This window comes from Podarcis erhardii (genome assembly GCF_964252035.2).
Source record: "Podarcis erhardii genome assembly, chromosome: 15".
In the NCBI taxonomy this organism is placed as follows: domain Eukaryota; kingdom Metazoa; phylum Chordata; class Lepidosauria; order Squamata; family Lacertidae; genus Podarcis; species Podarcis erhardii.
Window position 1 is genome coordinate 3,974,514 of NC_138505.1, and position 23,870 is coordinate 3,998,383.

Genomic DNA, 23,870 nt, shown 5'->3' on the forward strand with positions numbered 1-23,870 from the left:
CGTCTGCCTGTGTCTCTCTCCTTCTCATGTTCTGTCTCTTATGTCTTTTCACGGGCAGGGAAGGGGACTGTGGTTTGCAAAACTGGGACTGAATGTATTTATTGGCTAGAGGGTTAACTACATTGAGATGGCCTGAGGTGCGTCCACGTTCCTGTTTGTGGCGATGGCAGCCAGAAGTGTGCGGGGAATTAAGCGAGGCATTTCCACACCCCCTTGATCATAAAAACGACTCCGTACAGCTGGGTGGCTTTTGAGGGGATCGCAGCTAGGATCTGGAGCAGGAGTCGGCAACTAAGCAGCCTGTGAGCAAATTCCGGCCCACGAGTCTTTGGCCCGTTGAGCTGCAAGTTCCGTTTCCTTCTTCCTTTTGCCAGCAGCCACTTCCAGAAAGCGTGAAATTACACATGTTGCTTCTGAATAACTCGAGAGGGATAATTTGTGGGGGGGGGGCTTGGGGGGGTCTGCGCTGCCACTTCCGGGTTCAGTCGAGGGGGGGTGGGGGCGCCAAAGAAGCGCCATTTCTTGGGGGAGGGAGGGAGATGTGTAGGCCAAGATGAAAGCTCAGCTCCTGGACGTGTTTGAGATTAAACTGCAAAAGAAAAGAGGTGTCTTTAAGAGCGTTTGTGGTGGTGATTTCATAATAACCACAAGAGATTTGCGCACCTGGAGATTTATCGTGCACCGAGCGGAGGAGGTCGGCTGCCCCCCGCCTTGCCGCCCCCACAAGTACACTATCAAATTACAGCTTTGTCTTTTAAGCAGCTGCTGGGAAAACAGGGTTGCGGTTCAAAGTCAGGAATCAGGACGAATCTTATTTTATCAGCTGGAATGTGGGATAAGACGGGAACTGGGTAGGCTTATCGCCAGTGGCCCTTGGAGCGGGAATGCCTCTCCTCTCCAACCGTAAAACAAAAAGGGAGTGGATTTTGGCCGACTGCAGCCACAATCCACAGCAGGAGTTAGCAACTAGCGGCCCGCAAGGGAAATCCGGCCCAGGGGTCAATGTGGTGCCAGGGCAAGAGGGAGTGAATTGGGTAAAGGCTGGCATGGCCTGAAAGTTAACAGACAGCAGCCAATATTATAAACACTGTTGCACCAGCCACCTCTCCACTTATCCACAGACCAGAACAAAGATCCAGGTTTTTCAATAACATCATGTGTGGAGACTCAGGCCTTATCATGTGACCTGCAGTGGCCCATTGGCCTCAGGCGGCACATCACTGGGAGCGGCGCCAGTCCCTGCTGCTCTCGTTCCGAGCCGGAAGCCTTAAGAGAGCCAGCGGCAAACTTCTAAAGTTACAGATAGATAGATAATTTATTACGGTCGGAGACCAGCTTATAAAACACACTTGGGGGTACAATCCCAGAAGGAAAACAAACATTTAAAACAATGTACAACAATAAATTTATAAATGCGATAAGCATATAGACACTTAAAACTTTAAGATAAGCTACCGCAGAGAGATGACCCAGAGTCACCTATGGAATCGAGTTTGGGGATTTTCTTAACGAACTAGTTTCGGTTAGGGGATGGTCTGCGCCTACAGATCTGTACACAGAATCCGGCGACCATCCGGGTCGTCTTATGATCTTTGCCTAACAGGAAAAGGTCAGATTTTTGCTTTTCCGGGAGGTCAGCGAGCCTCACCAGCAGGGGATCAATGTAAAGTTACAGTATTCTGCTTCTGTTCTGGCACGGCAGAAACAGTGGCATCAGGTTCCCATTGGGTCTGGTAGGGTGGGAGGCCGGGAGGCCAACAGTAGGGGGCGCCAGAGCAAATGGCAGGAATAGCCAACTCATTCCAGTTTTGTCCCCATCCTGCTCCTCCGCCCTGCTGAGTTCTCCAAGCAGCAACACTGAGACTATGGAGGAGGAGGGTTATGCGCCAGGGCAACCCCCTGAATTGGTTGTAAGTTAAGTGGGGAGGGTGGTTGAGAGGCTGGCTGAAGGTAGACAGGAAAAAAATTCTATAGATATGCCGTGCATCATTTCTGGAGGTACGCAGGGTACACATCCCTCTAAACATTTTGTGAATCTTTGTACTTTTGTCCATTTCCTGTATTTATTTCCCCCGATTTGAACTATAAAATGGTGGTTTTCTTGAGTCAAAATGAGAGTACCCCTAAACATTTTTTTAAGCACTGTAGATATGTCAGAAATTATAACAAAGGGGAAAAAACCTCTTTGTAAAATCGTGTAGAAAGGTTTTCTGCTCTACAGCGCCATCTGGTGTCCCAGTGTTATAACACATCAAAAACGCTTTTTCTTTACTAACGTAGCTGAGTTGGGTGCTAGAGAAAGTTTTAAGGCAGCATGACTGATGTGGCTGTACTGGACGCCGTGCTGCAGGGGGCGCCGCAAAAATGTTGTGGAACGGTGGTGGGCACTGAATTTTAGCATTGCATGGGCTGCTGCTGAAATGTGAGAACCCAACTTCTGCCACTGTTGGTCAGTGTCCCCTTTGCCCAAATGCACAAGTGAAGCACAATGCAAAACCTTGCATATCCACATCCCTGATCAGCGTCCGTCCAGCCTCTGTGTAAACACCTTTGGTGGAGGGCAGCCGGCCACCTCCCATTTGCCCTATCGAACCAGCCTCCATTACGTGGTGAAGGATATTATCCCATGGGCAGAGTTGGGATAATTCACTGCCAGTCTGGTCGGGTTCTGCGGAATGACTTGGGCCAGCCTTGTCGTGACAATCAGAGGACCAGACAGCGATGGATGGGAGGAGATCCCACCCGAAGGCACCGGGTTTGGGAAGTCGACTCTGGAGCATGCGAGAAAGAGGAAAGGAGGGATTCAGAGAAAAGGAGGTGTTAGAAAATGATTGAAAGGGTGTGTGGGTGTGTAAAAAGAGAGAGGGGGGAGTGTGGCAGAAAGGGAAAGAGAGAAAAGATAAACAGAGAAAGGAAAAGAAGGAAAATTGAGTGGCACAGAGATGATGATGATGATATTAATAATAATAATAATAATAATAATAATAATAATAATAATAATAATAATGATGATGATGATGATGAAGAAGAATTCTTAAGGAAATGAGCCCTGAGTGCTCACTGGAAGGACAGATCCTGAAGCTGAGGCTCCAGTACTTTGGCCACCTCATGAGAAGAGAAGACTCCCTGGGAAAGACCCTGATGTTGGGAAAGATGGAGGGCACAAGGAGAAGGGGATGACAGAGGACAAGATGGTGGGACAGTGTTCTCGAAGATACAAACATGAGTTTGACCAAACTGCGGGAGGCAGTGGAAGACAGGAGGGCCTGGCATGCTCTGGTCCAGGGGGTCATGAAGAGGCGGACACGACTAAACGACAACACAACAACAACAACAATAATAAATTTTATTTATACCCCGCCCTCCCCAGGCTCAGGGTGGCTAACACCAATAAAATTACAGTGGTGCCTCGTAAGACGAAAATAATTCGTTCCGCGAGTCTCTGCGTCTAGCAGTTTTTTCGTCTTGTGAAGCATGGCCACTAGCGGCTTAGTGGCTTAGCGCTATTAGTGGCTTAGCGGCTATTAGCGGCTTAGAAAAAGGGGGACGGAAAGGGGGAAAACTTGCAAGACTCAAGACCCATAGGGAAATTCGTCTTGCAAAGCGCCTCGAAAAACGGAAAACCCTTTCGTCTAGCGAGTTTTTCATCTTGCGAGGCATTCGTCTTGCGGGGCACCACTGTACAGTAAAAACATAATAGGAAAAAAAAACACCCAATTTAAAATACAGGTTAAAATGCAATTTAAAATGCAGCCTCATTTTAAAAGTAGCCCATAGATCCAAACTGTAAGGGGAGGGAAGACATAAGGGTCAGAGTGAGTCCAAACCAAAGGCCAGGCGGAACAGTTCTGTCTTGCAGGCTCTGCAGAAAGATGTCAAGTCCCGCAGGGCCCTAGTCTCTAGTGACAGAGTGTTCCACCAAGTCGGGGCCAGTACTGAAAAGGCCCTGGCCCTAGTTGAAACCAATCTAACTACCTGTGACTTGGGACCTCCAAGGTGTTGTCATTTGTGGACCTTCAGGTCCTCCGCGGGGCAGACCAGGAGAGGCGGTCCCGTAGGTACGAGGGTCTTAGGGCTTTAAAGGTTGCTCTTGGCTCTTCTTTTGCTCACAGCCAACATGCAGCCCCACACGAATTTTTCTCCCCAAGGGAGAGTCGTCTTTGACATAGGGGGCTCCTGGCCTACACAAATCCTTTGACCACATCCCAGACTAAAAAAACCCCAGCTTCTGTTAACCCAGCCTGTGCCAATCCAAACAAAAAGGCGTTATGCCCGTATGTCTCACGGAGATCCGAGAGAAGAATGGGACTTTGAGTACCCAAACAGTGCACTGGGGCCCAATGCGTTGTGGCCTCCCAGCGCCGGACAAAAGCCTCATTCAAAAGACCGCAAGATGCCTGTTCGCACCATGCAGACTTTGCTCAAAGCCAGGCTGAAGGTCTCATCGATGGTGGTGGCTGCTGGCGAAGAAAACACATGACCTAAGGCCTCAAACGTAATAAATTGCAGGGTGTGGAGGCAGGAGAGAAGGGGAGGCTCTGTTTCCTTAGAAAGCAAAGCCTTTCTTATCCCCCCAATTTTTTAAAATTGATTTTCCAAAATTTTGAAACAAACAAACAAACAAACAAACATCTTAGTTATACTTAATCCAAACTTGTTACTTGACTTCCTCAAATCCCCCCTAGCTGAATTTCAGTGTATATCATTGTAACAGTTTTCCAAAACCAATTTTCTCATGAAATTAACTTAATCACTTAACATCTTTCTTTCTTTTCATTTTAACTTTAAACATGTTATTCTCTAACATTGCATATTTGAATCCTAAGCCTATCTGGTATTTGCAAGTTTTTCCAATTAAGTTACCTTAACATATTTAAATAAATAGTCTTTAAATTTCCTCCATTCTTCCTGGTAGTCCTCCTCCTTCTGGTCGTGGACTCTTCCAGTCAGGTCGGCTAGCTCCGAAAAATCCATCATCTTCATCTGCCATTCCTCCACTGTTGGGACTTGTGTTTTCCAGTTCTTAGCTAACAAAATTCTAGCCGCAGTTGTGGCATACAAAAACATCTTTCTTGGGCAATTCCAAACCTGTTATTCCAAGAAGAAAGGCCTCTGGTTTCTTAATAAATGTATATTTCAACATTTTTTTCCAATTCATTATAAATCTTCTCCCAGAAGTCTTTCACCTTGGGGCAGGTCCACCACATATGATAAAAGGTACCTTCTTTTTCTTTACATTTCCAACATAAATTATCACTGTTATGATATATCTTTGCCAATTTTACAGGAGTGAAGTACCATCTATACATCATGTTCATAATATTTTCCTTTACACCATACATGCAGTGAACTTGACCCCTAGAAAGTGAAGCCTTTCTTTTGGGGGGACAGTTTTGACGCCTTTGAGGGATTCATCGGACGACGACCCTGCTGCTGCACATCGCCACGGCCTCCGTATACCGGGTGGAAAGGTTTCCTGAAATGGACAAGAAGTGGAATAAATAAGAGTCCTTCCAAATCTCACAGCGTGCTGCTGCAAGGATAGCATAGCTGTCAACTTACAGATTTGAAAATAAGGGACCAGCAGCCTCGAAAATAAGGGATCAGCAGCCAAAATAAGGGATTTTCGGAGCACAGGTACAGTGGTGCCCCGCAAGACGAATGCCTCGCAAGACGAAAAACCCGCTAGACGAAAGGGTTTTCCGTTTTTCGAGGCGCTTCACAAGACGAATTTCCCTATGGGCTTGCTTCGCAAGACGAAAACGTCTTGCGAGTTTCCCCCCCCCCTTTTTCTAAGCCGCTAAGCCGCTAATAGCCGCTTAGCCGCTAATAGCGCTAATCCGCTAATAGGGATGCTTCGCAAGACGAAAAAAACGCTAGACGAAGAGACTCGCAGAACGGATTATTTTCGTCTTGCGAGGCACCACTGTATGTTCGACTTCTGAGTCCCTCCAAGCCAAAGGCAGAAAGCCCAGCCAGAAGCCAAACGAAGCCTCCAGCGGTGGTTCCCACAGCGCAGCAACCCGGCAAAGGGGATGCAGCAAGGGAAACCACCGTCACCTCTCCGCTGGGAAGCGCTGAGCAAAGGCAAGTCCCCAGGCAACGCGGCCGATTTGATCGGCACAAGGCATGCAAGCTCCACCCCCCAGTCGTTCTCAGACTCCTTATTGGGTGAGCAACGCAGCCAAGCAACACAGCTGGAGCCTCCCTCCTCCCTGGCCGGCAGGGAGGGAGGGAGGGAGAGGAGCTGCGTCCTTTGAAACCCGGGAAATTTAAGGGACATCATCAATAAGGGACAGCAGCAGGACACAGCGCTGGGATAAGGGACTTTCCCGCCAAATAAGGGACAGTTGACAGCTATGGGATAGTTTAAGTACATTTCATGAAATTTAATCCTAAAGGAAGAATCGCAGGTCAGTGGGCAGACTGGCTGCCTTGAGTGCAGAAGGTGCCAAGTCCCCAGTCGGATCTCCTGGTAGGACTGGGGGCAATCTCCCATCAGAAACCCTGGAGAGCTGCTGCCAGTCAGTGTAGACAGTGCTGGGCTGGATGGGTATGAGGCTGCAAGCCGTACATTTAAGGCACCTCCCTATTCATGAATTATGGGAATTGTAGTTTATCATTGTCAGAGCCACGGTTCCCTGCACCTTTAACAACTGCAGGTTGAATGAACTTCACGCCTGTGGCAGCAATTGTAAATGTGCTGAGCTAGATGATTCTGATTTTTTTTATTTCTTTTTTTATTTCCTATATCTATTTAGACAATTTTACTTGCTTAGACAATTTATTTCCCGCTAATTGCTATTGCCTCTAACTGGTGCACAAGGAATGCAGCGTAAAGGGGAAAGGAAAAAAATCGGTCAAGCCTCTAAAATCCCATAGGACTTAAATTTTTTAAAGAATGCAATGTAAGAAATAATGGGAGTGGTTAAAATACAATTAGAAGCCAATGCAAACATTTAATGCGGCATCTCCCCTCGGGCCACCAGTGTGGAGTTCGCGAAGCACAGCCTGGGACTCCAGACGACCGGAAAATAAATAAATTTAAAATGACTTTTTGAAAAATATCAACAAATTTAGATTCACACTAAGGCAAACCAGTGCAAAAGAATGAAGCAGTAAGTCACGAATAACGTCTCCCCTCTGGAGCAGAAAAATAAGCTGAAGACGTTAGCCTTGAGGTTTTTGGGCAGATTTTAGCTTTGAAAACCCTCGGAAAAAGTCACCAATATTCAAATTGCTACTTATCGCCATAGAGAAGCCCATGGCTAGAGCGGCTCCATCGCTCAGCGGCCATAGACTCTCAGCCTCCAGGGCGGTCTTCAGTCTTACCATAGAAATAAGAGGGATAGAGAGGAAGGAGGAGGGGGGAAACATGGCCGCTCCCCATAGAGGTGGCAAGTGATAGAGCGTCCGAGAAAGTCCTCGGGGCAACCATGGCCGCTTACCATTGTACCATGGAGATGGCGACGGATAGAGCGGCAACCCCTCTAGGAAGAGAGGGGGAGAACGCACGTCGGAGGAAGGGGTGGGCCTTTCCCGTACGTACCGGATATATCCCTTGTGAGACGCTCCCTCATCTCGGTGGCTTCGTTTTCAAACCCAGCCGAGGCGCACTTCCGGTTCCGCCATTTTGCCTCCCTTTCGGCGCCGAGGGGGGAGGGGAGGGGCGTGGAAAACAAAACCAATTTAATATATATATATATATATATATATATATATTCCCATGATGATAATAACCTATATTTTTAAAAAAGGCTAAGGGCTTTTTTTTTAATAAAAAAAGGAAAAATGCCGGTAGGAAGTTAGGAGAGGAGAAGAACCGAACCCCAGACGCCTCTGAGGGGGTGAGTGAGAGGGGGAAGGGGCGGAGGGGGGTCGTTGTTGTTGTGGGGGGGGGAAAAGCCGGGTGGCTTTATGGGGGGGCAGTTGGCGTGAGGGGATGAGGCGGCGGAGGCCCGAGAGAGAGAGAGAGAGAAAGAAAGAAAGAAAGAGAGAGAAAGAAAGAGAGAGAGAGAGAGAGAGAGAGAGAGAAAGAAAGAAAAAGAGAGAGAGAGAGAGAGAAAGAAAGAAAGAGAGAGAGAGAGAGAGAGAGAGAGAGACGACCTCGCAGGGCTGTTGTAAAGAAGAAAGAGAGAGAGAGAGAGAAAGAAAGAAAGAAAGAAAAAGAGAGAGAGAGAGAGAGAAAGAAAGAAAGAGAGAGAGAGAGAGAGAGACGACCTCGCAGGGCTGTTGTGAAGAAGAAAGAGAGAGAGACAGAGAGAGAAAGAAAGAAAGAAAAAGAGAGAGAGAGAGAGAGACACGACCTTGCAGGGCTGTTGTGAAGAAGAAGGAGAGAGAGACAGAGAGAGAGAGAGAAAGAAAGAGAGAGAGAGAGAGAAAGAAAGAAAGAAAAAGAGAGAGAGAGAGAGAGAGAGACACGACCTTGCAGGGCTGTTGTGAAGAAGAAGGAGAGAGAGACAGAGAGAGAAAGAAAGAAAGAAAAAGAGGGAGAGAGAGAGAGACACGACCTTGCAGGGCTGTTGTGAAGAAGAAGGAGAGAGAGACAGAGAGAGAAAGAAAGAAAGAAAAAGAGAGAGAGAGAGAGAGACACGACCTTGCAGGGCTGTTGTGAAGAAGAAAGAGAGAGAGACAGAGAGAGAAAGAAAGAAAGAAAAAGAGAGAGAGAGAGAGAGACACGACCTTGCAGGGCTGTTGTGAAGAAGAAAGAGAGAGAGACAGAGAGAGAAAGAAAGAAAGAAAAAGAGAGAGAGAGAGAGAGACACGACCTTGCAGGGCTGTTGTGAAGAAGAAGGAGAGAGAGAGAGAGAGAGAGAGAAAGAAAAAGAGAGAGAGAAAGAAAGAGAGAGAGAGAGAGAGAGAGAGAGAGAGAGAGAGACACGACCTCGCAGGGCTGTTGTGAAGAAGAAGGAGAGAGAGAGAGAGAGAGAGAGAAAGAAAGAGAGAGAGAGAAAGAAAGAAAGAAAAAGAGAGAGAGAGAGAGAGAGACACGACCTCGCAGGGCTGTTGTGAAGAAGAGAGAGAGAGAGAAAGAGGGGAAGGTGCCACGTCCGCCGCCTCGAGCTCCTCGGGAGAAAGGGCTGCCTTAGAAACAACGCTGGATTTCATGCAGGAATCAACAGACACACAAATGCTTTGAGTCTTCTTCCTCTTCTTCTTTTAATGAAGCGGTATATAAACAAACAGATAAATACTGGGAGCAATGACAATAAAGTAATAGAAACTCGAAACAACCGCACCAAGCGAAGCAGATCCCGCCCCACAGAAAAGAGGCCACAAATATTTGCGTGTGTGTTTTTTGGAAAACCGCTTCAAACTAAGGGAAGCTTTTCCCCTAATGAGTTTGCTGGTTTTCAAGGTTGCAGAAGACTCTTTGGGGCAGGAAGATCTATAAGTGGAGTGATGGGAGTGGTTTTCTTTCCCCCTAAAATGGGTATCGAGGATTATGGATTTAATTTGGCTTCATTCCCAAGAGAGACCTCGAAGCCCTTTGTCGTATAATGACAGACACGCACACATTATTTATATATATATATATGTGTGTGTGTGTGTGTGTGTGTGTATAATGTAATACAGTGGTACCTCAGGTTACAGACGCTTCAGGTTACGGACTCCGCGAACCCAGAAGTAGTACCTCGGTTTAAGAACTTTGCTTCAGGATGAGAACAGAAATCGTGCAGCGGCAGCAGGAGGCCCCATTAGCTAAAGTGGTGCTTCAGGTTAAGAACGGACCTCCGGAATGAATTAAGTACTTAACCCGAGGTACCACTGTACTGTATCTAAAATGTAACACACACACACACACACACACACACACACATATATATATATATATGGGGAGGGGACAGAAACAGAATGCTAAAAAAGGACAGGAGAGCCATGGCCTCTTGCCAATACATTTGAGTGAAAATACAACAAACAAGCACGCTTCTATCCGCCCTGTAACCCCACTTTCAGGTCCTGCCATTGGTGGGGATACAGAGGGGGGAGGAGGCCTCCCCCCTTTTTATCTTATCTCATTGTTTCTTGTGGGGGGGAGAGACATGCCTGCCTCTGTGGGTGGATGCCATGTGCATTTCAATGAAATATTAGCGTTCGCTTTCCCCCACAGTTTTAATATTTGTACATACCCCTTCGTATGTGTATGATGCAAATATCAAGTGGAAACATCCTTTATGTGTTTATTTTAAATACGTGTATGCACGTGTGCCTGTTCACATTCATTATTTCTGTTCTGTTCGACAAGTCTTGCATACTGCTTGATTGCAAGGAAACCTCTGAACGGTTTGCAAAGATACCATGTTTTTTCTTTCATGTAAAAGTTTCTAGGGGGTTTGTTTGCTCTGTCGCAGCAAGATCAAGGACGGACGCGCCTCCTGGCAGCCAGCTAGGCCAGTGGCAAGGGATGATAGGAGATGGAGTCCAAGTGCACTGGGAAGGCTGCAGGTTTCTCACGCCCTGCTGTAAAGAATTGGCCTTGCTGTATTGTGAACCAGCGCTTAAGGTCTTACCTATTGCACTGTGCTCCTGGCAAGTGGTTATAGGAGGGGCTGGAGCATTTAATAATTGTCATGCCTTTTAAAATGCTAAATTATATCCTCGTGGAGTTTGATGTCCTCTCCTTGAACCGTACCGTATCCTCTTCTCTCTCTCGCACCCCATGTCAAACTCCAGATTTTTGAAACCATCTGTTCCCATGTATCAAGATGTCCCTGGTGGACCTGGGGAAGAGGCTGCTGGAAGCAGCTCGCAAAGGCCAAGATGACGAAGTCAGGACGTTGATGGCAAACGGTGCGCCTTTCACTACGGACTGGGTGTGTATGGAGGGCAGAAATATTGCGGGGGGCGGGAGAGGGAAATTGGGGACAGGGGGAGGGTTCTTTTGCTGGGATCACAGCAACAAATTCATGGCTACTAGTCACGATGGCTCTGCTCCGCTTGCACACATTGTTTCTAAATACAGTGGTACCTCGGGTTACATACGCTTCAGGTTACAGACTCCGCTAACCCAGAAATAGTACCTCGGGTTAAGAACTTTGCTTCAGGATGAGAGCAGAAATCGTGCTCCGGCGGCACGGCGGCAGCAGGAGGCCCCATTAGCTAAAGTGGTACTTCAGGTTAAGAACAGTTTCAGGTTAAGTACAGTGGTGCCCCGCAAGACGAACGCCTCGCAAGATGGAAAACCCGCTAGACGAAAGGGTTTTCCGTTTTGGAGGCGCTTCGCAAAACAAATTTCCCTATGGGCTTGCTTCGCAAGATGAAATGTCTTGCGGGTTCCCCCCCCTTTTCCCCCCTTTTCCTAAGCCGCTAAGCCGCTTATCAGCTGATCCGCTAAAAGCCGCTAAACAGCTAATAGCGCTAATCCGCTAAGCTGTCAATGGGCTGGCTTCGCAAGACAAAAAAAACGCTATACGAAGAGCCTCACGGAACGGATTAATTTCGTCTTGCGAGGCACCACTGTACGGACCTCCGGAACGAATTAAGTACTTAACCCAAGGTACCACTGTACCAGTTGCTGAATTCCATGGGAGCGGGATGTGCTGCTCAAATCCTACTTGGTTGTTTCTTATGTACTATAGAGCTATGGACTATTTTTTAATTTATTGAATTTATATCCTGCCCTTTGTCCCGAAGGAGCCCCGGGAGCAAGCAGATACAGTGGTACCTTGGTTCTCGGACTTAATTTGTTCTGGAAGTCAGTTCGACTACCAAAACCATTCGAAAACCAAGGTGTGGTTTCCGATTGGCTGCAGGAGCTTCCTGCACTCAAGCGGAAGGTGCATCGGACTTTTGGCTTCCGAAAAGTGTTTACAAACCGGAACACTTAACTTCTGGGTTTGCGGCGTTCAGGAGCCGATTTGTTCATCAACTAAGCTGTTCGAGAACCAAGGTACCACTGTATACAATTTAACAACAAAGCAAAACATTCTAAAACATTTCTAAAAACAATTACAATTAAAAGCATCTAAAAGCAGGTACAGTTAGGAACATTCTAAATGCAACTACATTGAAAAACATTTGTGCATCTAATGATCTTGAGGGTCTCTGTATTCTTCAGCCACCAAATTCCTGGGTAAACAGGAGAGTTTTCAGATTGCTCCTTGAAGTTAATGATGATGGAGACAGGTACACTTTGCTAGGGGAAGCATTCCACAACCGGGGAGCCACTACTGAAAAGGCCCTGTGATGGGTCCGTGCCAACCAGGCAGCCCCCTGTGGCGGCAGCATCAACAATGCCTCCCCTGCTGATCTTAGGGTCTGGAGCATTTTGTACTGGGGAAGGCGCTCTTTTAGATACTTGGATCCCAAACCTTTTAAGGCGTTATATGCTCATACTAATGCATCTACTGAAATAAATAATCGTGTATTTGTGATCAGTAAAGGTAAAGGTACCCCTGCCCGTACGGGCCAGTCTTGCCAGACTCTGGGGTTGGTGCGCCCATCTCACTCTAGAGGCCGGGGGCCAGCGCTGTCCGGAGACACTTCCGGGTCACGTGGCCAGCGTGACATCGCTGCTCTGGCGAGCCAGAGCCGCACACGGAAACGCCGTTTACCTTCCCGCTAGTAAGCGGTCCCTATTTATCTACTTGCACCCCAGACTCTGGGGTTGGTGCGCCCATCTCACTCTAGAGGCCGGGGGCCAGCGCTGTCCGGAGACACTTCCGGGTCATGTGGCCAGCAGGACTAAGCCGCTTCTGGAGAACCAGAGCAGCGCACGGAAAAGCCGTTTACCTTCCTGCCAGAGTGGTACCTATTTATCTACTTGCACTTTGACATGCTTTCGAACTGCTAGGTGGGCAGGCGCTGGGACCGAACGACGGGAGCGCACCCCGCCGCGGGGATTCGAACCACCGACCTTTCGATCGGCAAGCCCTAGGCACTGAGGCTTTTACCCACAGCGCCACCTGTGTCCCTTTGTGATCAGTATATTATGACTATTATGTGCAGCTCTGTCTGCACCAGTTTCAGAGGAACCCACATTTGCAACCTCTCAGACAGTGTTGGACTCCCAACGCCCATCAGCGTACCTGCCCATTGGCTGTGCTGATGGGGCACGATGGGAGCTGGAAGCCACTGACATCTGGAGGGGCTTAAGTTCCTTACACACTTGTTATGGAAGACTGCATGGTCAGCTGAAGCCCTTTGTCCCCCACTCCCCTGTCCACAAGGCACACAGTACCCGCATGGAGATTGCGTGCCGCCTTGAATACAAGGGGAGCGTCCACAGAGCTATAGACGAGCCCGTTCATCGTGGAGTGTAGTCAGAGATGGTAGACTATGAAGGTGGTAACATTTTCCTATTCACTCGTCCTGCAGCTGGGAACATCCCCTCTTCACCTGGCAGCTCAGCATGGCCACTATTCCACGGCGGAAGTCCTGCTCCGAGCGGGAGTGAGCAGAGACGCACGGACCAAGGTGGACAGGACGCCGCTGCACATGGCGGCCGCTGACGGGCACTCGCACATCGTGGAGCTCCTCATCAGGGTAAGCGAGGTTCTGTCATAACGGGGGTGGCTTTAAAAAGACCTGAGCAATGGTTAAGGTTAAACAACCAGGTGTCAGGTTGGGAATAGCAGCAGAACCTAAAGCCCCCCATCTGTTTTCACCCATAGAAGCAGTAATAAGAAATTATCCTCCATTCCCTCTCATCTGCTGAACCTTCATTGGTTTACCCACATCTTGCTTTTGTCATAGTGTCTTGTTCAGGCATAGGCACCCTTTGGCACTCCAGATGCTTTGGACTACAATTCCTATCATTCCTGACCACTGGTCCTATTAGCTAGGGATCATGGGAGTTGTAGGCCAAAACATCTGGAGGGCTGAAGGTTGCCTATGCCTGGTCTTGTTGGTACATCGGGACAGACTAGCATAGTTGTATTCTTGTTGTCTCGACTGTGGCTAGAGTAGCATTTGCTGAAAAGCACTTCCTTGGAGCATCCTTGATGGTGTGGGCGGCTTGATTTCTTTGCACGTCCGGGGAGCAGCGTTCCCCATGCTCCTCATGCAACTGGCTTTGACCCATAGCTACTGTTTCTCTTCCCCCTGCTCATCAGAACGGTGCCGACGTGAACGCCAAGGACATGCTGAAGATGACAGCGTTGCACTGGGCAACGGAGCACAACCACCGCGATGTCGTTGAGCTGCTCGTCAAGTACGGGGCCAACGTGCATGCCTTCAGCAAGTTTGACAAGTCTGCCTTTGACATCGCGCTGGACAAGAACAACCCAGAGACCTTGTTGATACTGCAGGTGGGAGAAAAACGCTGCCTTTTTGTTCCCAACAGAACACCAGCCCTGATAAACTGTATCTTAATGAGAACCTGAAGGGGATTAAATATCCCAAACGCCCTCCAAAACAGCAGTGCTTAATTATTATTATTATTATTATAATTTTAACTTGCTGTCTGAACCTCCATTGGCAAAGGAACTGAGTGAATTCCTTCTTGGAGGGTGTGCCACAATCCAGGCACCCTCGCCACGAAAGGAGCACATCAGACAATGGGGGAAAGGGGTGAATAGGGGAGCAAGTAGAGGCTTTGGGGCAGGCATAGGCAAACTCAGCCCTCCAGATGTTTTGGGACTACAACTCCCATCATCCCTGACCACTGGTCCTGTTAGCTAGGGATGATGGGAGTTGTAGTCCCAAAACATCTGGAGGGCCGAGTTTGCCTATGCCTGCCTTAGGAGATCCTGGCCCAAGACTGTTATCTGGGTCTAGGATAACGCTATGCTTCTGACTAGCAATACTGGTATTTATCTTTTTTAGACCCGAAGGACCATCACCTAAAAATGACACTGTCCCTTTTAGATTTCTGATGTCTTTCTCCCACCTCACAGCTGAAGCAGAATACGCCGACAAGCCTTGAAAGTTGAATTTCTTTTGACCCAAGGCAGTGGTTTTATCTACGTATTTGGCAAGATTTTTTAGCAGTTTGCATAAAACAGTATAAAGCATTCATTAAAAATACTGATAGAACCAAAGGTTCAAAATTAATGGATGTCCAATTCATCAAAACAGAAATAAAACCAGAAGTTTTTAAAATAGACGTATGTCATAAGATTGCGTCTCTGAGTGTGTGTACGTAAATGAAAAATGTTTTAAGCAGATGTTGCAAAGAGTACAGTTGTACAGTGGTGCCCCGCAAGACAAAGGCCTTGCAAGACGAAAAACCCGCTAGACGAAAGGGTTTTCCGTTTTTGAGGTGCTTCGCAAGACGAATTTCCCTATGGGCTTGCTTTGCAAGACGAAAACGTCTTGCGAGTCTTGCGATTTTTTTCGCTTTTTTCTCCCTTTTTCTAAGCCGCTAATAGCCGCTAAGCCTCTAATAGCGCTAATCCGCTAAGCCGCTAATAGGGTTGCTTCGCAAGACGAAGAAACCGCTAGACGAAGAGACTCGCGGAACGGATTCTTTTCGTCTTGCGAGGCACCACTGTACTTTGGTTGCCGAACGCCTTGGTATTTGTACGTTTTGGGTCCCGAACTATCAAAAATCGGAAGTGTTCCGGTTTTCAAACAGTTTTTGGAAGCCAAACATCTGGCACGGCTGACGCGGCTTCTGATTGAGCGCAGGAAGCTCCTGCAGCCAATTGGAAGCCGCACCTTGGTTTTTGAAGGGTACCGAGAGTCGAACGGTGACTGTACGGTGAAGGCATTTTCCTAATGTCAACGAGCAGTGCTGCAATGCTGAAAGATTGATTCCTTGCAAGTGTGAAATGGGTGTAACGTGGCTCTTGTGAAAGTGGTTGAGTAGGAACGTAAGGAGCAAGATGATTCCCCATTGAGTTTGTTTTTTTAAAAAAAATAATTTTTTATTAAGATTTTAAAGGTTACAGAAAAAAAACAGAAAAGAAAACAATACATATCATCCAAAAAAAACAACAGAAAAAAGAAATAAAAAACAAGTCAAACCTTTAACTCGCTTACTTACATTCACTTATTTCCTTGACTTCCTCACGCCTCCCATTTTTGTATTCTAATTCAGTTAAATATTCCAGCAAATCCTTCCAACTTTCTTTTTATCCTGATAATTTATCTTAACATATTATAATTTTACCTTCTCTCTTTCACCAATTCATTTTTACTTAATCCTTTATATCCTTTCTGCTAAAACCACATAATTTTTTTCCAACATCTTTCTAACATTCCTTAATTTTACAATATTTCTGAAGATAAACTTTAAATTTCTTCCACTCTTCTTCCACCAACTCTTCTCCTTGGTCTCGGATTCGATTCCCCATTGAGTTTGGCTGGATAACAAATTGGCACCCAGTGCAGATCTCGGAGCCTGAAGTGTAACACGCTGAGAGGGTCTTGCTCCTGTCAGGGGTCGTGCCGCAAGAACGGCAGTTTCTGGACCAAGGATTCTCCAGCAATGGGCTTGCAAAGAGGCGGGTGGGTATGGCAACTGGAAGGCTGTTTTGGGGCAAGCGTTTAAGGACAAACATCTGCCGGAATCAGGGCATCGTTCTCTTCTTCAGGAAGCAATGCAAAACCAGGTCAACACCAACCCCGAGAGAGTGAACCCGGTCCCAGGCTCCGTCACCGTGGGCCAGCCGTTTATTTTGGCTTCAGGGGACATGATGAGTCTGGCCAGCATCGTCTCCTCAGCAGGCACCAAAACAACCTCAGGTAGGACTCTGGAAGTGGCCACACCCACTTCCTCCCCTCTTGCTGTGTCAACACAGGATAGTGAAACGGCCTCTGCGGGTGTCTGCCATTCTGGGACGTCTCTGTTAACATCCTTTGTTCCCTCTTCCACCCTCCCGGGCAGGCGATTCCCACATTTCCACGGTGCAGTTTCCAAACTCAACAACCTCAGTCCTCGCCACGCTGGCAGCCATCGCAGAAGCCTCCGGCCCGCTTTCCAACTCAAACAGAGCCCCCGGTAGGTCGAAAGGAATCTGGGTATCAGTCGCCAGGGATGGGAGGACAGGTGGAAAGACTTTGGGCATTGTCCCTATGCAGGCTGTCTCAACTCTGACGGGAAAAAGCAGGTTATCTCTGTTCCCTCTCCAGCGGCCCTCCTGTCCGTCCAGATCATAAGCAGGGAGGGGGTGATTGGCTTAAAGCCTAGTAAACTGGTGGGCATAGTAAGAACTAGTCAGTTATAGTAGCATTCTCTTCAATGAGTGCTAGTAATAAAAATAATCAGAAAAGCAATACAGAAAGTTACAGAATCCTATAAACAAGACCAATGAACAAAGAAACAATTACACCCCAAGGTAAACAAACAAAATTACAACATGAATTAATATTTCCAGTTTAAGGAAATGCAGCCCTTGAGGCTAGCAGGGCTGCCAGGTACCCACTGCTTAACCCCTGAGAGGTCAGCCGCAAAGACACACTTAGGATGAGGAACCAGGACTCTTCAGATGCTGACTTCAACCCCCAGCAGGTTGTAGGCGCAGCAATATCTGGATAGCGACAAACTCCCTATCCCTGTTCGGATCCTCACAAGCCTTTTATAAATAAATAAATAAATGTGGAAATCACAAAGAGCTAGTAGTGTTACTCTGCTAAAGTTACTCCCCCTCCAATCCCCCCATAGTGCATTTTAAAGCAGGAAGATGGAAACTGCACGTGCCCCCTCCCCACCAGCAGGACAAACAGTCAGGGGTGAGCATCCGGCAGGCCTCAGGTCCCGCCAGTCCTGAGTTAGGCCATTCAAGGTCTCTGTGTTCAGAGAACGGCCATGCCCCTACACGAAAAAGGGAGCAAGAAACCCTTCTGTTCTCTGTGTTGCCATGAGGTCTAGAAACCTCGTTTTGAATTTCTCGAGCCCATTCCAACAAACGTGAAAACCGCAGCTGTGTGTGGGTTGCTGGACCTCATTTGTTCATTTTCTTTGTGGCGCCAGTTCTTAAGCGCTGTGTTTGTGCAGGTGGCCCCCAAAGCTGTGATTTGAGCTCTTTCCTCCCTGGTTAATTTTTTTAAAAAAAGAAACAGAAGCGGCTGAGCTCTTCCCTTTGACTTCTTTCTTTCTCTCTCTGTCTCTCTTTTTGCAGCGTCTGAGGAAACAGTGGACTCCAGCTCCGCCACTTCCCCCCTCCAGCACGTGGTTGGTGGAGGGGGCCGGCGGATTATCACGATCATGACCGACGGCGTCCATCTGGGCAACCTCCAGGCGGCCCTTCCCAGTGGGGCCCTCGGCCAGCCCTTCATCGTGACGATGCAGAATGGGCAGCAAGGTAAAGGGGGGGGGGACGACTCCAAGGGAGAGGTACAAGCGGCTCCCTTCTTTTTGGGCTCAGCCAGCATCAATCAGAAGACCAGAGAGTGTAGGGGACACACCTCTGGCCCTTCCAGTGTGGCTGGACACTGACTACATCTGGGACATGATATGAGAGCCACCTTCAGATACCTGGAGGAGACAAGCAAGCTTGTTCTTCTGTTGCTCTGGAGGGGAGGATCCCAAGCAGCAGTTTCAAAGGACAAGGAGATGCCAAGCAAACATTAAGAAGAACTTTCTGACGGCAAGAGCTGTTTGACAGTGGATCTCGGAAGGCGATGGACTCTCCTTCCCTGTAGGTTTTTAAGCAGAAGTTGGGTGGCCGTCCATCAGAACTTCCTTTGCTGTGATCAGTGGCGTAGCGTGGGTTGTCAGCACCCGGGGCAAGGCAAGTAATTTGCGCCCCCTAACCCCTGGATTTTAGCACTCGAGTGCGAGCGCGCGCCCCCCAGATGTTGCGGCCGCCCCCCTGCACCCCCCACGCTACGCCACTGGGGCTGGGGGCGAGCGAAGGAGCCAAGGACCCCCCCCTTAAGGCTCAGCAGGAATTTATTAAATTTATTATTTGCGGAGCCCCCGCGGGCCGAGACAGCCGAAGCCCCCTCCCCTCGGGCGCCTCCCCGCCCCCTCCTCTCCTTGGGCTGTAGGTGGAGCCCGCGCTCTGAGGCGCTCCAGATCCGGGCTTGGCGAGCGCCTCTCCTCCCCCCGGCCTGGTCCGGGGGCTTCCAGCCACGCTCCGTCCTCGCCCGACCCCCCCCCCCGCGGCTGAGACTTGCGCTGAGAGCCGGAGCCAGCGGCGCCCCCTTCCGCCGGGAGACCCTCGCCCGCCCGCCGGCTTCCTCTCGGAGGGTTTTGGGGAGAGCAGGGCGCGGCGAGGCCCCTCGGAGCTCTCCTCCCTCCCAGTCGGCAGAAGCAGCCGCCGCCTGTGACTGGGCCGAGGGGATGGCGGCGGCGGCGGGGTGCGGAGGCTGCCCGTGCCCGGCCAGGCGTTGGTGGCGGCGGCGGTGCCGCTGCAGCGGCTGCTCCTCCTGCGAGCAGTGAGTGGAGCGCAGCCGCGGTGGCGGCGGCGGGGGGCACGCGCGCGCTAGGGCGCAAGGCTGGCGGTGGCAGCGGGGAGCCCGGCGGAGGAAGGAACTTGTCCCTTCCCTCTGGACTCGCGCCCCCCCCAGATGTTGCGCCCGGTGCGGCCGGCACCCCTGGCACCCCCCACGCTACGCCACTGGCTGTGATTGTATGTCAGGAGTGCTCTGATGGTGTTTCCTGCTTGGCAGGGGGTTGGACTCGATGGCCCTTGTGGTCTCTTCCAACTCTGATTCTATGATTCTATGATTCTATGATTCTATGATTGCTGCATTGCAGGGATTTGGGACTTTGATCACTGTCCCTGGCCTTTGGAGGGCATCCCTGTCTGCAAGGCAACAGGTTGTCAAAGGCCTTCATAGTATCTTTTTGGCCTGGCAAGCCAGACCTCATCTCTCCCCCACCTTCCCCCTTACACAGTCCCAACTGTGTGGGGCTACTCATCCGAAGGAACTTTGCTGAAGATCATGGGTATAAAATAGGGTTGCCATTTGGAAAACCCCAAAGTTGAGGAGCCTTTTAAAGACAAACCCCCAAGTTGTTGAGATCATTTTTTTTTACAAAAACACCCTGCATTTTTTCGATTGAGTTGTCTGAGATCCAGGACAAAGCCAGGCGTCAATTCCGCCTTTGAAATCCCGGTAACGTCTGGCAAAGTCCGGGTGTATGGCAGCCCTGTATAAAACAATAGAAACCGTACTATAATAATAATTGTTATTATGTTTATTAGCACGCCACAATTCAGTCTAAGGTACCAATGGGGGGTTGCAACAATTTAAATACAGTATTAAAGAAATTGAATTGAGCTGTGAACTGAAGATGAACCGACCAAGCTCTGTTCTGTAAAGGGACGAACGTGAACTGCAATTAGTTGAGGCTGGAATGGCTCCTGTTCTAAAAACTGAACTTTCCAACCCCTGAGCAGCACTGCATACTTTCCTCCCCTCACCAGAATTCCCTGTGTCTCCCCTACCCCCCGCCCTCCTCGTGCAGTCCTCACAGTGCCTGCTGGTCAGGTTGCAGAAGAAACCATCATCGAGGAGCAAAGTGACAGCGATCAGCACATAGTAGAGGAGGAGGAGGAGCCCCCTGCCAAGAAGATCAAGGTAGAAGAAGTTGCAGATGACCTGGAAGAAAGCAAGGTAAAGGGGGGGGGAGACCCAATGCCTTTTGGGCACCCATGTCCTAGAACGGCGAGAGATTTTACTTTTACAGTCGTACCTTGGATCCCGAATGCTCTGGAACTCTGATATTTTGGCTCCCGGATCGAAACCCAGAAGTGATTGTTCCGGTTTGCGAATGTTCTTTTGGAAGCCAAACGTCCTTCTCCGGCTTCCGATTGGCTGCAGGAGCTTCCTGCAGCCAATCGGAAGCTGTGATTTGGTTCTCAAACGTTTTGGAAATCAGATGGACTTCCGGAATGGATTCCTTTCGACTTCCAAGCTGCAACTGTTTTTATTTTGTTGCAATCATATCCCATCATTTTCCCTCCCAAGAAACTCAGCATGGCGTAATCTGGGGAACCGGGTTCAGGTCTCCACTCCTCCACATGCAGCTGCTGGGTGACCTTGGGCCAGTCACACTTCTCTGAGGTCTCTCAGCCCCACTCACCTCACAGAGTGTTTGTTGTAGGGGAGGAAGGGAAAGGAGATTGTTAGCCGCTTTGAGACTCCTTCGGGTAGTGATAAAGAGGGATATGAAATCCAAACTCTTCTTTATTCTCACAATAGCCCTGTGAGGTAGGTTAGGCTGAGAGGCAGCGACGGGCCCAAGGAGCTTCATGGGCAAATGGTAGGATTTGAATCCTGGTCTCTCCCAGGTCCTAGTCCGACACTCTTAAGCACAAGTGGTTCTCCCTTTTTGCCAGAAAGATTTTACTTGTGCTGAATATTCCATCCCTTCACAGAGGGAAGATGGATGGGGCCTCTGTGCCTTTTCCCTCCGCAGCTCATGAGGTCTAGAACCTTGCTTTCCCCCCAGCAATAAACTGGGATTTTTAGCCCAGTCCTGCTCCACCATCCATCCCCTCTTTGGAGGAAGCCCTCTCTGCAGCTGCCCTGAGCTGCCCCTCCTGACAAAGACCCATGGGTCTGCTTCCCCCCCGTAGGAGAGGGAGATTTTGCAGCAGCAGCTGCAGGAAGCCAACCGCCGCGCTCAGGAGTACCGCAGCCGGCTGATGAAGAAGGAGCTGGAGGCCGAGGGGTACCGGCAGAAGCTGGAAGCCATGGACAGGCAACAGGCCAACGGGACGGAAGAGGTCGTGGAGGACAATGGTGAAGGCCAGGCGGTCAGCTCCGCTGCCATGTCGGAGGAGGAGGCCGTCAGCTCCACGGTGGACCTAGAACTCCCGACCGACGTCGCGGTGGAGACCGTCAGCACCTCGTAACCCTTCAGGTCGCCCTTTCGCTTACTTTCTTAAAATAGGAAAATCAACAGGATTAAAGCTTGCCTGGGAAAAGGGGTATAGCGGAATGAAGGAAGCCACACCCCTCCCTCCAAAGAAACTCTGGATAAAAGTCCTTTGGTGGGGGGCAGTTCACAGTCAGCCCCCCTATCCCCTCTCCTGTCCGTTGTCCTCGCTTTCCCCCCCTTTCAGAACAGGGCTTTAAACACCCACAGCCATAAAATAAATGCCTTTTTTATAATCTTCTTAGCCATTCAGAGAGAGATATTTTTGTTACCGGAAGCCCTTTTTATAAGCCGCCAGCAAGTGACCTAAAGCTCCAACCAAACCTGGCCTTTTTATGAGGGCGACGCCGCCTTACTGTCAGGGTGCCAGCCCTTCTCGGGGGGCCGGCGGCAGAAAACAGGAGCAGATCCACAGGATGTCCCCCCCCCCGGCCAAATGGCCCCAGTTGCTGAAGGACCCTGCACGCAAATTGACAGGAGACACTCACTTTCCTGTTTCCCGAGGCCTTGGCAATAGCGGGTGTGACGAAGGCAGGCTCTCCTCTTAGAAACATGGGCAGCGGCTTGTATCACAAGCAGTGCCCTGGGTGCTGAGCCTCTGAGCTGCCCTCTCTGTGCCTCCTGGGGGCCGAGGGGGAGGGTTTTATTAGCCCTGGGGGTGCCCTTGAATTCCAGTCGTGCCTCTCACTTATCTGGCTAGAGGGGCGTGTATGCGTGTGAGAGAGAGACTGTGCAAACCAGCCTTCTTAGATTACAAAAGGTAGAAATCCACGCCCGTTGCTCCGCCCACTATCTCGTCCCTGCGCACCCTTGCCACGTGGCCCCTGGAAGATGGAGATGTGGCCCCTGGGCTGCAGAAGCTTCCCTGGCCGCATCATAAGCCTGCCTGCCTGTGCCTTGTGAGATGTGCATATTTACCTCTGGCTCAGGGATGGAGGGATGTCTGCAGCCCTTCCGGATGTTCCCAGGCCGCAAGCCGTGCCCTCCTCATCCTCCTTAATCCCCATCCTATTCTGACCAGGGCTGGTGGGACTTGGGGTCAACCTGTGGAAGGCTGCAGGTGCCGTCTCTCCCCTGTTTCTGCCCCCCAGGCTTGCTCTTCACTCTATGCAGGCCTTTGGGATATTCCGCTTTCAGAAGGACCCCAAAGACTCCCGCCCTTGTCTGTCTTCCTTCACCCTCGCGCCCCCAGCCTTCAGTTCTACCCAAAATACAACATGTACCGTATTTTCCCATCTATAAGACGTCCCCACGTATAAGACGCCCCCTATTTTGTGGTGCTCAAATTTAAGAAAATGGGGAGAGATGGCCAAGTGTATAGGACGCTCCCCAAATTTTTGACATTACTTTAAAAGGGAAAAAACCTAGTCTTATACACAGAAAAATACAATGACTCTTAACAACTAGGCTGGTATTTTGTAGGAAAGGAAAGAGCCACCCCATTGCAAGGAATCTTGCAAACTTAGCGCATGTGGGGCTTCCGAATCTGTTCCCTTTGGACTGCCAAGCCACTGTGCGGCTTAATTTCAAAAGGTGCATTTATTTATATTTGCCATAGCTCTCTATATTTTTAATATATATATATATATTGTATGTATATAACTGATTGTAGTCCAGTTCCCAGGGTTTTCTTCGTGCCTTTGAGGACTAGAACCACGTTTTTTTAAAAAAGAAACAACCCCAAAAACTGTATTCAGGTTTACACCCGTCTATCTCCTCTACTGTGTGTTGCACTTGATGCCTTAGGGACCGGATGGGAAAGCCCCCATTGCTATCCCTGATGGTTGGCCAGACAGGATGCTGGGAGTTGAAACCCAGCATTGTAGGGAGGGCCTACCCCCCGCCCCCGCCCGGCTATTATAAAATAAAAGTGGGAACTGTAGGGGAACCAGTTAGCCTCTGATAACAGCCCTTGATGTCGCTCTTGTCTCCCTGGTTCTGGGGCGTGTGTGTTCAAGGGTGGGTTGAAAGGCAGCCAGCAACTGCACATGTGTAGGAACATCAGGATCAGGCCGGCGGGAGCCCACCTGGCCCAGCACCCTGCTCTCACAGTGGCCAAATGCCCCAAGGAACCGAAGGACCTAGATAGACTGTCTCTGGGTCTGGAGGTCCTGTAAGAATGTACGGAGAGTCCTGCTGTGCAGGATCAGGC

The 23,870-nt window shown here is 49.4% G+C and overlaps 1 protein-coding gene across 1 annotated transcript; it reads left to right on the forward strand.

Annotated features, from left to right (window-relative positions):
• Positions 1-7,694: 7,694 nt before the first annotated feature.
• GABPB2 (GA binding protein transcription factor subunit beta 2) lies at positions 7,695-21,957 on the forward strand. The gene is made up of 9 exons (XM_081841124.1): positions 7,695-7,847; positions 10,675-10,814; positions 13,318-13,485; positions 14,055-14,249; positions 16,479-16,629; positions 16,772-16,885; positions 18,006-18,188; positions 20,303-20,451; positions 21,417-21,957. The coding sequence occupies exons 2-9, from the start codon at positions 10,707-10,709 to the stop codon at positions 21,693-21,695; spliced, it is 1,347 nt and encodes a 448-aa protein (XP_081697250.1). The 5' UTR covers positions 7,695-7,847; positions 10,675-10,706; the 3' UTR covers positions 21,696-21,957.
• The last annotated feature ends 1,913 nt before the right edge of the window (positions 21,958-23,870 follow it).

Bases quoted from the DNA above. Each gene is read 5' to 3' on its own strand.
- GABPB2 (XM_081841124.1), top strand. From the start codon at position 10,707: ATGTCCCTGGTGGACCTGGGGAAGAGGCTGCTGGAAGCAGCTCGCAAA. The intron at 10,815-13,317 runs GTGTGTATGGAG...CTCGTCCTGCAG, and splicing joins CGCCTTTCACTACGGACTGG to CTGGGAACATCCCCTCTTCA. The intron at 13,486-14,054 runs GTAAGCGAGGTT...CCTGCTCATCAG, and splicing joins TCGTGGAGCTCCTCATCAGG to AACGGTGCCGACGTGAACGC.